Raw genomic sequence first — 14,134 nt, 5'->3', positions numbered from 1 at the left:
ATGGACTGTGGAAACAATAGTTAAAGTGGTGTACCACTGCTGTTGAGTAAATGTACTCAGTTACTTTGGTTGCTTTCTACAGTTAATGAAGTTTTAAGGTGCGTTGTAAAGATTCATGTGAGGAAGGAGGAAAAATGGCCCAGCCTTACAAATATCTGCATAAATGATTCATGGCTGAGGAAATATTCCTCAGAGTGGGTGCTGCCAGGCAGCTGTTAGTGGACAAATTTGGCTTGCATCGACTTTTCTTCGGACAGGGGGCAGCAGAGATACCGCACACTCGTGAAAATCTGCTCTCCCCTTCACCACCACCAACAACACGGCTGCGTAATCAGTCAGGTCCAGGGGCTGAGACGCACCGAGCCACACAGCGGTTTGCTTGTTGATAAGACTCCTTGGAAGAAGAGAACCGCAAACTATCTTCCTGCGACGTTATTTCTGCCTCTAAGCTGGACTTTTGGGACGCGTTACGGTTAAAGAGGAAAAGACTCTTGACTGTCGGGAAATGAAAATTCAAATGGATTTGTAATTTATTGCTTTTTTAAAAAAAAAAATTAATTTGGGACACACTTGGAATTATTTTGACTTTGCTTCCTTTCTAAATCTCTTGGATATTTTTTTTAAAAAAAAGTATTTTTCTAAAGTGTAGACTTTAATTGCTTGGAAATTTCTTTTGCTAAAATGGTCTTATTCTTTTCATCTGAGCTTTCAGCCAAAAACGGACACTTCAGCGCATCAAGGTGAACTTAACTGAGTGAACTAAACCGGACTTTGAAGAGTGAACTAAAAGTAGGAGGCTTACTGTCGCTCTCAATTTTTTTTTATATATTTCGAGGGGAACTTGGAAAAAAAGGTTTGGTGCAAGCTGAGCGGATTCTTCTTCATCTTTTGGGAACACCTCTGCTGTGGGACCGCGGTGTGGACGGACGCTCGCACGCGCGCGCAGTCTCGCAGGGCGAGCCGCTGTCCCCCCGCGCGCAGTGCTGAGGAGAGAGGCTCTCTCGCGCTTCCATAAATGCCCGGTCCGTCGAAGAGGCTCGAGGCTGGGCAGCAAGATGAGCTCGTGGGTACAGCTGCTGCTCGCGTTACTAGCGGTGTGTCTGCGGTTTGGCGTGGCCGAGGTGAGTTCAAATCAAAGTTCTAGAAACCTCTTCGGACACTTAAGAGGGATTAGTGGTCCCTCTGAAATTAGAGCACTATAAAAACAAATGTACCAACGAGTGAAGTCGCAAGGTTTATCTAAAAGTTTACGGCAGGATATAAAACACAACAGTGTTGTGGAGTCTTTATTTATTTATTTATTTTTGAATAGTAGTTTAAATGTATATAATACTCGAAGCATATAAATATATTAATGGGCCTATATGCGGTAGCCTACTGTATATTTTCTGGCTAACATTGGGCTCTGACTCTTGTAGTCTGTTTTTTTTTTTAATTTTGAGTAAGCATATCACTCCAACTACAATGCACATGCTGTTAAATCTGTGTCATTATTTTTTAAGCTCATGTCCGCCTTTAAAAAAACAGCCAAACAAAAAACCTCCAACTTCAGACTCAGTCTTTCTCTTACTGCTTCTCTTCATACAGAAGATAACTGTTATTCCTCCCCATTAACTGGCGTTATGAATGGATGCCCAGGGGCAGACACATGCAGGGGTCAACCTCTGTGGGTGATGTGCAAGGAAACGGGCGCTGCCATGATAGGCTCATTTACAGCTGGATGCTTCACCACGTGGTGAAGTGATGCATTTACAGATGCTGCTGTTCCAGATATTAAAGGCAGCCGGTGCATTCAAACATACATTAACACCATCCTACAGAGACCACATTTGTTGTTTCTGTACTTTTTTGTGTGACTTTTGTTTTTATGATTATATGTTGCTTCCTTTTTTAATCAACACCTTCTTTTCTCTTGCACCATGTTCTCTGCCAAAACAGTGTTTTAGAAACAGGTGAAAATCAGCCAACAACAGTGAATATATAAAGGCAGAAAAGATGGATAAAATCTGGTGAAGTCAAGCAGGAAGACTAAACTTAACCACGGGTCTCATCTAGGTCAAGACTCACTTGACCTAGACAACAATATTATGTTCATTTTAGAACAAATCCTGTCCACTTTTCCTTCGCTGATATGAAGTCTGATTTTATCAGTCTTCTGCTTCTATGCAGATTTCATCTGTGTTTCTGACCCAGGCAATTCATGTCATGTCAATGGGGTTAAAGCACAAATAGTTAACAAGTCAATCGTGGGAAGTGAAAGCTTAAACAATGTTTTTACAAAAGCAAGGAAAAAGGCATAACTGATTGAGTTAGTTTTCTGCCATAGAACTGATGTGTTGGTATAGTTTGTTCCCAGAATAACTTATTCAATTTCAATTCAGTTTTACTTGCATATCGCCAAATCATAATAATAGTCTACTCAAGGAGCTTTATATTGTAAAGTTTTAAGACCCCACTATAATAAAGAGAAGCCCCCAGCAATCAGACAACTACCTGTGAACAGGCACTTGGCGACAATGAGAAGGAAAAACTCCCTTTTAACAAGAAGAAACCTCCAGTGTAACCAAATAAGGGGAGGGGGGGCATCTGCCGTGACAGATTGGGGGTGAGGGGAGGAAGACGGGACAAAAGACACACTGTGGAAGAGAGCCAGAGATTAATATTAACTAATGATTTAATGCAGAGGGCTGTATAAACACATAGAGGTTAGGTTAAAAAGGTGAGCAAAGAAGAAACGCTCGGCCCATCACTGGGAAGCCCCTGGCAGCCTAAACCTATTGCAGCGTAACTAAGGGAGGATTCGGGGTCACCTGATCCACCCCTAAATATGTGCTTTGTCAAAAGGGAAAGTTTTTGATAAAGAGAGTGTCTGTCTCTTGAATCCAAACTGGGAGCTGGTTACACAGAAGAGGGGCCTGAAAGCTGAAGGCTTTGCCTCCCATTTTACTTTTAAACACTCTAGGAACCACAATTAAGCCCACAGTGTGAGAGTGAAGTGCTGTATTAGAGTAATACAGTACTATGTGGTCTTAAAGACAAGATGGGGCCTGGTTATTCAAGACATTGTATGTGGTAAGAAGGATTTAACAGGGAGCCAATGAAAGAAGCCCATATGGGAGAGGTATACTTTCTCCTGTCAGGACTCTCTTTTCAAAGAACTTATGCACATGTCTGTAAAAAGAAAATAAGTTACAAACACAATAGCTTTGCAAATGCTGAACTGCAGTATATCTTTATCGTGTAAAGCCCCTGAATCTTTAAACATTCGTTTTATTGCTTCATTTTCCTTCTTTCATCCACTCGTGTACATATAAGTAATCTTCCATCATTATCACTGCCTCACATAAAAGTACATTTTAAATGTATATTTAAAGATGACGGTTGACTTTCCTGTCGTCAAGCTGTCTTTCCATTTCACTGCCTCTGCAGGCACCACATGTAAAAGAAGACTTTGACAGTATTTTTGAAGGAGAAAGTCACAAAAGGCTTTGAAGGTATACAACCTGGAAATTCCCCACGTGTGATTTTAAAGTTTATGGCACGGCAGCTGGGGAAATAATAGAGACTGTATGTTCAATTATGGTCTTTGTTAAAAGAACTTCACCAGAAAAAAATCTGCTGGTATATAAAGTGGTTGTCACGTATAAAGCTGTAATGATCATATGCACCTAGCCAAGGACCACCAGAACGGAATTTAGTTTTAGCTAAATTGTATCAGGCCCCTTTCCAAGTGCTGATGCCAATTATGACAGTGGAATTAATTAAACTCACAGTTTCTGGCACATGCCCATATTGAGCATGTGTCAGCATACTTTCAGGGACTACATGTGAAACCTCACACATGTGCTATAGCTGCTGCTGCTGCTTCGCCGGCAGCAAACTCGACCCTCTAATTATGTACAATTAGATGTTCCCTCTCGTCCTCTGCCCACTGCAGCCGCTGCCTGTACCTGGCATTCTTCAATGTGTCCATGAGTTCTCCAGGGGATGGGGAGTTTCTTCAGGTGATAAATACTGCAGTATGTCAAGTCTTGTGTTTTTTTCCTGCCATAATTAGCAGAAAAAAGGGAGAAAACATACCTGAATAGTTCAGGTATAACACACAGTTTGGCAGGAGTGGTCTTTTGTGTTGTAGATTAGCAGCTGTCAAAAACAAATGCTTTGTCAGCAGAAGCTAATTATTCCAAACAGGCTAACTACTGCAGACTAGCTACAGCTGGATTTTGAGATAGTTTAATCTTTTCTTTAAGAAACGTTAGCTTTTTATCCTTTTTCAGAATGAATAAGGTGCTGCTGTAGGTATTAAAATGACATTCAGCTCTATATTATTATTATTTTTATGCTTCTGCCTGCAGGAAATATGAAATGCACCTATAAAAAACGCTTTTCTTAACCTTGATAATTCACCTTCATGCCATAGGTGCTCATTAATCATTATCAGAGTGTGTTTACATAGTCTGCCAGTCCAGTTTGCATCTGTTTACATCTGCTTTGTTTATCAGAACTGAAATGTTTATTTAATATTTCCTGCTTAGACACAAATTGTCATGACAGCAGGCACCACCGTGAACAAAAGCACACGTCCTATAATTAACATCAGACACAATTAGCCAAGCAGGCAGCTTTGCTCCATTGGCAAAAGGAGGAAATAATCATGACGACTCCTCAGGGGCATCGGCAGCTCCGCAGCAGAGATGCGAGTGTAATACAGCAGGCATTTCCCTGCTGTATTATTTGACTGTCTGAAAATCTGAGCAACAATGGGGGAATGTCAGTGGCAAACAGTATGGGCAGGGTGAGAATACTCGTGCATGAATGGCCGTTTCCTTTTTCTAAAACCTGCATCCCGCTGGGATTCATTATTTTCTTCAGACCTTAAATTAATCAGTATTAAAACTAAAGTTTATTTCCAGATGGCTTTGTGTAACATTTACTGAACTGAACATGGTTCACTTAATGCCCGACGCATTTGCTCTTTTGGTCATTTTCATCGGTTCCATTCTAGCGTGAGACTCCAAAGCAAGTGAACCACATTTACAGCGCTGAAATCAATGCAAGGAAGTGCCTCGACCCACGGCTGATCCTCGTCCGTTTCAGCCCAGCTTTAATTCATCTATTATTCCTCCTTTTTTTCAGATGCGCCTCCCTTCTCTCATCCTCTCTGTATCACTCCTTCCCCCACTTCCTGACTCCTTCCTTGCTCCTTTGACCCCTAAATGTTAGCAGATGAGAAGACACAACGCCAATAGTCATTCACCGTGCTCTTAGTGACCATTGTGTGTCCGCTTTGGTTAATTCTCCCCCCCCCCTCCTTAGCTGTCTCTTACCCATTAATGACTAGAGGGGTTAAATTCATGGACTCACAATGTGGGACTGTTTTTGGTTTTATGGTTTAATACTATAGAAATATTTGCCCAGATCCACCGTTTTCCTAGAAAAAAACAGCTCCATATTCCTGTTTCTGTGTCCTGGTCATAACATTGAACTGTGTGGTGAATTACCTTTCTATGAGTACACAGTAAGAGTAATAATGTAGCAGAGAAGTGTTTAAAAGCCCAGTCAATGTTTTTGAGATTTTATACATGAATACAGTTTATACATGCATCAGTTTAATCACATAGGAGCGACTATGTGTACCACCAAACAACTTCAGTGGTTCTACGTCTACTGCAGGGATCGAAGACCATTTTCCCCTCATTTGGTGTTTTGGTGATGGGGGAGGAAACCCCATATAACATGTTGCTCTAAATTCTAGGTGTTCAAGTGAGCTGCAAATTGGAGACTGCGAATGTCCAAGGATGTCTTCATAAATATCAAATCATTCGGTGACTGTGATGGGTGGGGAAAGTGGGCACCCTGAAATTTATGATGTTTTATCATAGGATGAAGGCAATCACTGAGAACTGTGCTAATATGTGTCTCTCAAACCATGCCAGCATGCAAGCAGCTAAACAGAGTAACCAGATGCCCTCATTGTAGGGGTCAAAGGTTCAGCTGTATTTTTAATTTATTGTGCATAATGATCTCTGTTTCACATAACTGTAGATTTTGAGTGATAGCACATCCATGTTCTCAATCTGGTGTTTGGATTTTTGCTTTGGTAACTTTGGCAACAGTTTCCCCAGATCAGATGTTACAGATGTGGAAAAATCTCATCAGTAGCCAGGTGTGCCGGTGATGATATGTCTCAATGTCGTCTTCTTCTGTGTTTTTTTTTAATCTCACAAACTATCCAGAACAGTGCATCTTAAGGTCTCTTATATATCTGTGTTTCAGGAGGACGCTCTGCCTGCAGCCCTGGTGGAGCTGGTTAGAAACAGCCCCATCTCCTCAATAGAGGACCTTCAGATGCTGCTGTTCTCTGACTCCGTAGGTAAAGACCAGAGCTTTCTAATATTATTACTGATACATGCTTTGAAGCCAGAGTCCAAGTTGCTGTCTGCAATTTTACTCCAGCCTTAGTGACGTCGTAAATTGAATACCATTTTCACACAACCAGATTAAGCTCCCCTAAAACATTTTTTTATTCTGTTCACAAACCCCAGTCATCCAGTGCAACCCAAAGCCCTTTTTAAAATATCTGTAGCTCTTCCCTAAACATGTATTGACATTAAAGTAAAAAAATGCTACTCTTACATTGTTGTTGTCACAATGAGAAGTGGTTTTCTTAACACATTAGCACAGATTAAAGTTGGTTTGAGAAAGCTGAGGTTATGTTGCACTTTCAAAATAAAGAACAAAATGTTGCGCAATTAAGAAAAAAACACATATTTCCTATTACAACAGAAATACAGTAATAAGTGGTAATTATTGCATTTTTTTACACTAATTGAAATAAGCAACCACACCTGTAATAAAACATACATCGGTGTACATGACGACAGAAACACACAGAAGATTTATTAGATTTATAAAAGTGTAACAACTGGTTGCCCTCGGACTGGGTCTCTTATTTTGTGACTCAAATGTGACATCGGCTATGCCCCCATCCTCCTCCCCGCTCTTTTGACACAAGCTCGTGTTTTATCTCTCCACATACAGAGGGCGCTAAAAGCCCTTGGATTATATATATGACGCCCCATGCAAAAAAAATGAAATGCTCATGATTTGTCTGGGACATAAGTCAAATGCTGTTTTTTGTTTCTGTTTCAGATGAGGAAGACGAGACTTCTGCAGCCAATGGAGGTCACAGACTACCAAGGAGCCTTGGTGAGCCCTTAACCCCCCCACAAAACTTCAGCCAAACTTCCTTTTTATTCCCATCAATATATTTTAGAAGATATTTTTTTGTATTTGAGATGTGAATGTATTGTGAATGCCTGAAACCCAGCCTCTGTAATTGACATTTGCCTTTGGTCTTTATCTTTTGACTTATTTGAGCTACCCTACTAAGTCCTAATGTGCTTAATAGAGGACATCTTGGCCTCTTCAATCATGCCTCACGTGTTTGGGTGTCCTCTTTAGCTCCAAAGAGGCAGAAAATCACAAAAAAGTTACACTGGTAGATAATTTTCTCCTCAGTTCTCAAGAGGTTATGACAAAAAGACTTATTATCTGTATGTGGCTCTTCAGATCTTCACAGAAATTCTTCCTAGTGTGGATAAATGTTACTCTGTTCATATTCATACAAGATGAATAGAAGGTTTTAGTGCCGCCATGCAGATTTTCCTCGTGAATGTAACAGTACTCAATCCTCATTAGTAGAGGAGTCCCTTCCTTGAGTGTTCAGTCAAGTTTCCTGTGAAGTGATTAATGTGACAAGTATGGTTTCAATGATACGGTTAAAACCCTTCCCATTAAGTGTTTTTTTTTCATTATTATGATAAAGCAGATATCTGAGTTACTTGTCATTAATCACTAACCGTCTGGTTGACTGAGAGACACTAATGGGCCTATGCTAATCTTTGCCTTTTGATGAGAAGACGCTCTAGCATATTTTCTTCTTTGAAGCTTCGTGCTTCAGGTCTACAAGCTGCTGAAGTGCTAATACTCAGTACTGACAGGTGATCAGACAGGAGCTTGTGTTTTACTATCGCATAAACAGACATGAAAACAAGGTAGTCTTACTAGAGTGGATGAATGAGCAAGCTGGAAAAAAAGAAAAAATGAATTTAGTGCTGGATGGATGTTTGAAATACTAATTTAACACCACTTCTGCCCTAATACTCATGTTCACTTGTGTCTCATGGCTCAGATGCCCAGCCGGCCCAGCAGGCTCTGTGTAAAGTTCGAACAGAAGTGGTTGAGGTCACAAGGGCAATGTTGGACCGGAGCAATGCTAACTTCCTGCTATGGCCACCCTGTGTTGAGGTGCAGCGCTGCTCTGGCTGCTGCAACACTAAAAGCTTGCAGTGTGTTCCTGTTGTCACACACAAAAGATACTTGCAGGTAAATAACATCACACAGAGCTATATACACATACATGTATACACACGCACATCCGTTAGTGCTGTTCTCAGAATTGTTTCCTGTTCCTCCCATCTTATTCTCAAACTCCGTAGGTTATGAAGGTCGAGTACATCAACAAGAAACCCACTTATGCTAAAGCAGTGGTGTCAGTTGTGGATCACGTGGAGTGCAGATGTCAGACTGCTCCTCGTCCTCCACCACACAAGAAGAAATCCTCTCGCAGGCAGCACGGCTACCTGCATCGAAACCAGACGCATAGCCAAGGTCATGCACACGAACAGGTGGACAGAAACTCTGCTTACTATCATTATTTTTCAGAATTAACACTTACTTTTGCCTCTTTGTCATAACAGTGCAAAGCAATAGAATTTTTATTTCCAAGCATGACTGTGTTGTAGCCTGTGCACTGCAGTGCATGTATAGCTGTAGATAAAATAAAAGTAAAATGAATTTTGTTTCTTTTTTTCTGACAAGGTTAAGGTGCATTCCAAGGATGAGCTTCATCAGTTGGATGAGCTCAAACAGAACCAGAGGGCCCACCTGGAGGATCTCCTGAAGCAGCAATGGAGCCCCAGAGGAGACACCTTCACTCAGCCCGGAGAAGGATACAGTCTTGCTGGGGAGGGCACTTCTCGTTCTGGAGAAGCCGTTCTCTTTGCTCCACACTGGGCTCATAACATCAGCAAGCTGGTTGAGGCTAAAGAAACTGAGAATGTGGAGAGGAAGGATGGTGTGGTCTCAGATGCCAACAAAACTGCCTCCTCAGTGGATACAGCTGGAACTAAGGTGAAGAACAAGTTGGTAGAAGGTGGGAACGGGTTGCACATCAAAGTTAACGAGGAGAACAAAGAGACACAAACACACAGCCCATTGTGGCAAGAAGACAAAGGCAAATACCCAAAGATTCACACAAGTGGATTCTCTCAGCATGTTACTCCTGAAACAAATTTCAGCCCTACCGAGGAAACCGTCACTGACACAGTTAGGGGCAGGTTCCGACCTACCAAAGAACCGAACCCGGAACCCCGTGAGCTGGCGCGACAAAGAGAAAACGAGACTCCAGGGGAGGAGAGGATATTACAGATTGTGGAAGCCAAACTGGAGGAGGAGAGAAAAGAACTTCTGCTTCTCCATAAAAAGTTGGACGAAGAAAAGGAAATACTGAGACAGCAGCAGATGAAGCGAGGAGAGGAAGAAAGGCAGAAAGAAAAGGAGACAGTCAGTCGGCACCTACATGGTAAACATCATCCCAGTCACCAAACAACTCAGAAACCAGGTAACAGAGATTATTAAACGTTTTTTTAAACAGTGCAGAATTAAGTAAATTGTTCAATTAACTAAAACAGTGTGTTTAAATTACTTAAGAGTATATTTTATCACAAGATTGTATGTAGAGTCAGGACCACTTCAGTCAAAAAAGATATTTCCATTTGCAGTAATTCATATTTATGTTATGGTTCAGTTGTGGGACTGTCCCATAGTTCATGCACACATGTGGAAAGCATGAGGCCCCCTCCCTGTGCATACATTTAAAGCAAAAGGCTGATTGCTTTTTAAGTAAGACACAGCATGTAAAGGAAAAGCTCGGATGAAGTTGGGTTGCAAAGCAGCCTACAGATTGCCAGCAACTGAGTAAACAATCAAAGTGAGCTGGCACTGACATCAGCTGATCTGCTGAGTTCGACTGAAGCCTGTTCAAGCCAATGTTATGCACAGCTTTTGTAATTTTCTCTTACACTCTTTGTTTTCCATCTTACAGAGACAACAACATCGACAACTACCACAAAAAAGCCATTGGCTCCTACGGCCCCCAGACTCCCAACTCGACCACAAAAAACAAAAAGGATGAGGAAGAATCGCAGACGGATTAGTAAAGCAGCCATGAGAGCAATGCTGATGTAGAACTAAAAGAAACCCAGGTTAGTTCATAGAATATATAAAACAAAACAAAACAAAAAACAATTATAATTCTGCTTTATGTTTCTTATTGTAATCCCATCTTCCTGTATTTCTACCACAGGGACACAAAGAGAACATGGTGCATTTTGTGGATAACCCAGAGAAGACCCAAATGGACTCCCTTTGTACAAGTATTTATTCATTTGTCAGTAACCTGCTCGTCCTGTGAGATCTCAGTAACACTACTAATGACTGTCTGGTGAACCTCTACCTATACTGGGAGTAACAGAGGAGGGGGAAACAAGAAAATGGAGTGTAAAGAAAAGGTGGACCTTCTCCAGAGAATGCTTGCTTCTTTGACAGTTGATGGTATGAAGCAACAAGTGGCACCCAAAGACTGATGAACTGTGTGCAAGCACTGTGCCTGTGGGGAAATGAAACCGCATTGCTGTAGAACTGTATAAAATAGTGCAATTTCAAAAGTTTCCTTGGAACCTTGTCTTGATATCAGCAGACAGAAACTGCACTTAAATGTTGACAGAACCAAGTGTATAAGGAGTTTGTTGCTGAAAGCCTGGATTGTTTGATAACCACAGTCAGATTAGAATAAGGAGTATATCTGGTGTAAAAATTAACCAAAAAAAGCCTAACTTAGCTGTTTTTCTAATTGGATAATATAATAACAGAGATTATTATATCGTCAACACACTGCAGGAGCAGAAGAATTTCCATGTGTGATATCAATTATTAGCTCATTAAAAATGATGGTCTCTCTCAAACCGTATTTAATTTTATGTAACTCATTGCAAACACTGGAATTACACTTATATGGGTATAGAAAAAATATAGTTTTGCATTAATGAGGTTTCCTTGTCTCAAAGTATTGTCACGGGTGAAACAAGAATTGGCTTGTGACCTGACTGTGTGCTGTGTTTCTTATTTATTTGTTGCTACTGTTACTACTCTCTATAAAAAATACTGCAAACAACATGTGGCTGAGATAGTCTGAAAAAAAAGATTCATTGTGTCATAATAACTGTGAGGTTTAAACAAAGGGACAGAACATAAAAAAACTAATCCTGTCAGTTTACCCCAGTATCCTGTTCAGCTTCAGTGTCAAATAGTGCGTGCATGTTTGTTTTGTATGCCTGTGTGGTTCAGTATGTGTTTCTGCTCACATCTATATTCTTTATTTGAGTTTTTTTCCTTTCATACAGAAATGTCTCTCCCCCACCAGATATGTTTTGGTGCAAGCAGTCACATTCATTTTAAAGTCCTAACCCCAGAGTGTATTTCTGTAGGGAGCCTACAACACATTATATTTGATTTCATTTACAGGCAACTAAAAGAGTGAAAACCAGTAACTCAAGGGTTAGCTATTAAAACAAGAAAACTAAGATAAACTTTACAAATGTTGTTGTTTTTATGACCTTTCTGTTTCCCTTAATAACAGCATGTAGAAACACACTGATGCTATTTTGTGTCTGATAATTTAGAGTCAGAACATTTTAAGTTATTGAAAAAAGGCTTGTATGTATGTTCCTTATACCATCTGACAACTGTTACTTTAAAAAAAAAATGTGTTTTCTTACCTGATCTGGTGAAAAAAAGAGAATGTTTGTGATAACTTTGCCACATAATGCTATTTTCATATGGGTATAAGAAGCTAATGTGCTTGAAACTTCTTTGTATGTGTTTTTATTCCCTTTCATTAATTCAAGGCAGTTAAGCCCAGTGCTACATGCTTAAATGATCGTGTTTCCTCCAAATACTAAGCGGGTACCATTTCTTTTCATCATGTTTAGCATCTTAATTTAGCATATCAGCACATGAAATTACTAAAAATTACTAAACCGTAGACTACTTGCTATAATGTCACTTTGACCTTTCATTTTATGGCCATCACCATTTTGGCCCTTTGGAGCCTGGAGACTGGTCAGACAGTTGGCTGGTTATCAGTTAGCAATAGCTTGGTTAGCAATATGCATAGCCTGAATGTTTTTGGCACAGGTTCCTGATAATAAGCAGTAAGTGACATACAAGTAAATGCAAAAAAGCATTTAAAAATTGCATTATAAAGGACAAAAAGACAACTCAAACAGCGGCTACAGTTAGCTGAAGTGAAGCCTCGCAGACGGCTAGCAACATAGTTAGCTCTCACCTCAGTATTTAATAAGCTATAACTTTGAGGCCCAATGAGTCAGTTATGAAGAAAGAAAATGCAGACCAAAACCTTTTATCTAAATTGAGCTATAAACTTGTTTTGTACATGTTTGGGCTCATCTTTCAGTTCAACAAACTACAGTTTTAGTCATTTTACGCTAGCTTCATTTTGTTGTCAAAAAAATGACATAACATTAATCAGGAGTATCATCAGTTTAGCCACCCAGTAAAGCATGGATAGTTTAAATATTGACTGGATGATGGTGATAGATGAAAAGAAAATAGATCATATTATTTGGTTTGGACCTGAGTGCTGAGACTGTGAGACTATCCTCATTCATGTGGGATTTTAAGGCTGGATACAGAAATGTTCATAAACTTATCACTTTAGTTTATTTTTTATATATGTAGCTGAGCTGTTTAACCTAAAACACCCCCAACTCTTCAGAGGCATCATTTCCACCTTACCTTGTATATTTAGAAATGTACAGTGGGGTTTGTAAAGTGTGAGAGGAAGAAAGGGGAAAAAAAAGCAAGAGAAGAAAATGTGGGGGTTGATGTACTGTAGGTGAACTCTGGCACACACTCTCTCTGTAGTTTGTTTTTCACAATTACCCATTTGACTCTTGGCTGCAAAAACTCCCCAACTCAGCAGCCAGCTGCACTGGTATGTTTGTGAATTATCGAGCCAATAAGTCATCACGGCTCCTGTCATCATATCAGTCATACAAGGAATTACTTGACATAATAAATACTAATGTCCTGAATAGTATAGGGTTAAAGGGATTATTTGAGTGTGGCTGCGAGTGCATATAAATAAGACCTTGTCGTTTTGCCTTAATCTGCATAAATCACTACGCTGGATCTCATATTATTGCGCCTGTAAAAAATGACAGTTATGTAAGGGTTTGCTCTGTATCTCCATATGTGATTCAGTGATTCGTGCATTACTTCCAGCCCCCCTCTATAACACCGTCAATCTTGCACAGGCATACTATTCCTAAACAGCAGGCCATCTCCAAATTCAGCATTGAGGTGGGATGCCTGTTTTTCCATGGGTGTCCACCCAGCTCCCCAACCCCCCGCAGCCTTCAAACAAAAACAGGCGAGAGTCGTGCACTGAGGCTTGTTGACTGCGACAAACACACACACAGGCAGTGCTCATGCTCATTCACATACATAGAGGGGTCAGCCACCGTAGCAGAGTGGGAGTGTCTCTGAGGGACAGGGACTAAAGGCACGGGACTGCTCATAGCTGACTGACTGACCTTAAAGGACATTATGGCTTGTTAGGTCTCAACAACACAATTACCTAACCAGCACACAGCCACTGGAACTAATAAATGAACAATCATGACCCAAAAACCTGACAAATGCTTCAATGCAAATTAAACACATCATGACCCAAATTTTGACCATCCTGTTTCATAATGCTAGTTATGTCAGGATTCAGAGCTGCTTTGGCTGTAAGTTAGCGCTCTGATAGACTTGGGAGATTGACAGAAAAACACATGCTGAAACTATAGTGGTTCAGTAGGGTTATAGTTCACAAAGTCTGGGTAAATTTAGTGAATTTGTGACCCTCATAAGGTTAGTGCATGTGAAATCAGGCACTCAAACATGTGGGGACCTTTGGGAGAGTGCAACCATGCAGAACTAGCTG

At 40.5% G+C, this 14,134-nt stretch overlaps 1 protein-coding gene across 1 annotated transcript; it reads left to right on the top strand.

Annotated features, from left to right (window-relative positions):
• Window positions 1-336: 336 nt before the first annotated feature.
• pdgfbb (platelet derived growth factor subunit Bb) lies at window positions 337-12,045 on the top strand. Its single transcript, XM_086288669.1, has 9 exons — window positions 337-740; window positions 836-1,121; window positions 6,277-6,373; window positions 7,153-7,209; window positions 8,195-8,388; window positions 8,502-8,690; window positions 8,884-9,685; window positions 10,169-10,328; window positions 10,430-12,045. The coding sequence occupies exons 2-8, from the start codon at window positions 1,056-1,058 to the stop codon at window positions 10,309-10,311; spliced, it is 1,548 nt and encodes a 515-aa protein (XP_086144795.1). The 5' UTR covers window positions 337-740; window positions 836-1,055; the 3' UTR covers window positions 10,312-10,328; window positions 10,430-12,045.
• Window positions 12,046-14,134: the final 2,089 nt, after the last annotated feature.

The sequence above is a fragment of the Aulonocara sp. 'chitande type north' Nkhata Bay genome, linkage group LG4 (genome assembly GCF_057382095.1).
Source record: "Aulonocara sp. 'chitande type north' Nkhata Bay isolate Kocher_YH1m ecotype deep benthic linkage group LG4, A_spYH_male_GT1.1, whole genome shotgun sequence".
NCBI lineage: Eukaryota > Metazoa > Chordata > Actinopteri > Cichliformes > Cichlidae > Aulonocara > Aulonocara sp. 'chitande type north' Nkhata Bay.
This window is presented reverse-complemented; position numbering and strand designations above follow the sequence as displayed.

Excerpts from the sequence above, each read along its gene's own strand:
- pdgfbb (XM_086288669.1), top strand. The coding sequence starts at position 1,056 with ATGAGCTCGTGGGTACAGCTGCTGCTCGCGTTACTAGCGGTGTGTCTG. Across the intron at positions 1,122-6,276 it reads TGCGGTTTGGCGTGGCCGAG|GAGGACGCTCTGCCTGCAGC; the intron begins GTGAGTTCAAAT and ends TCTGTGTTTCAG. Across the intron at positions 8,691-8,883 it reads AAGGTCATGCACACGAACAG|GTTAAGGTGCATTCCAAGGA; the intron begins GTGGACAGAAAC and ends TTTTCTGACAAG.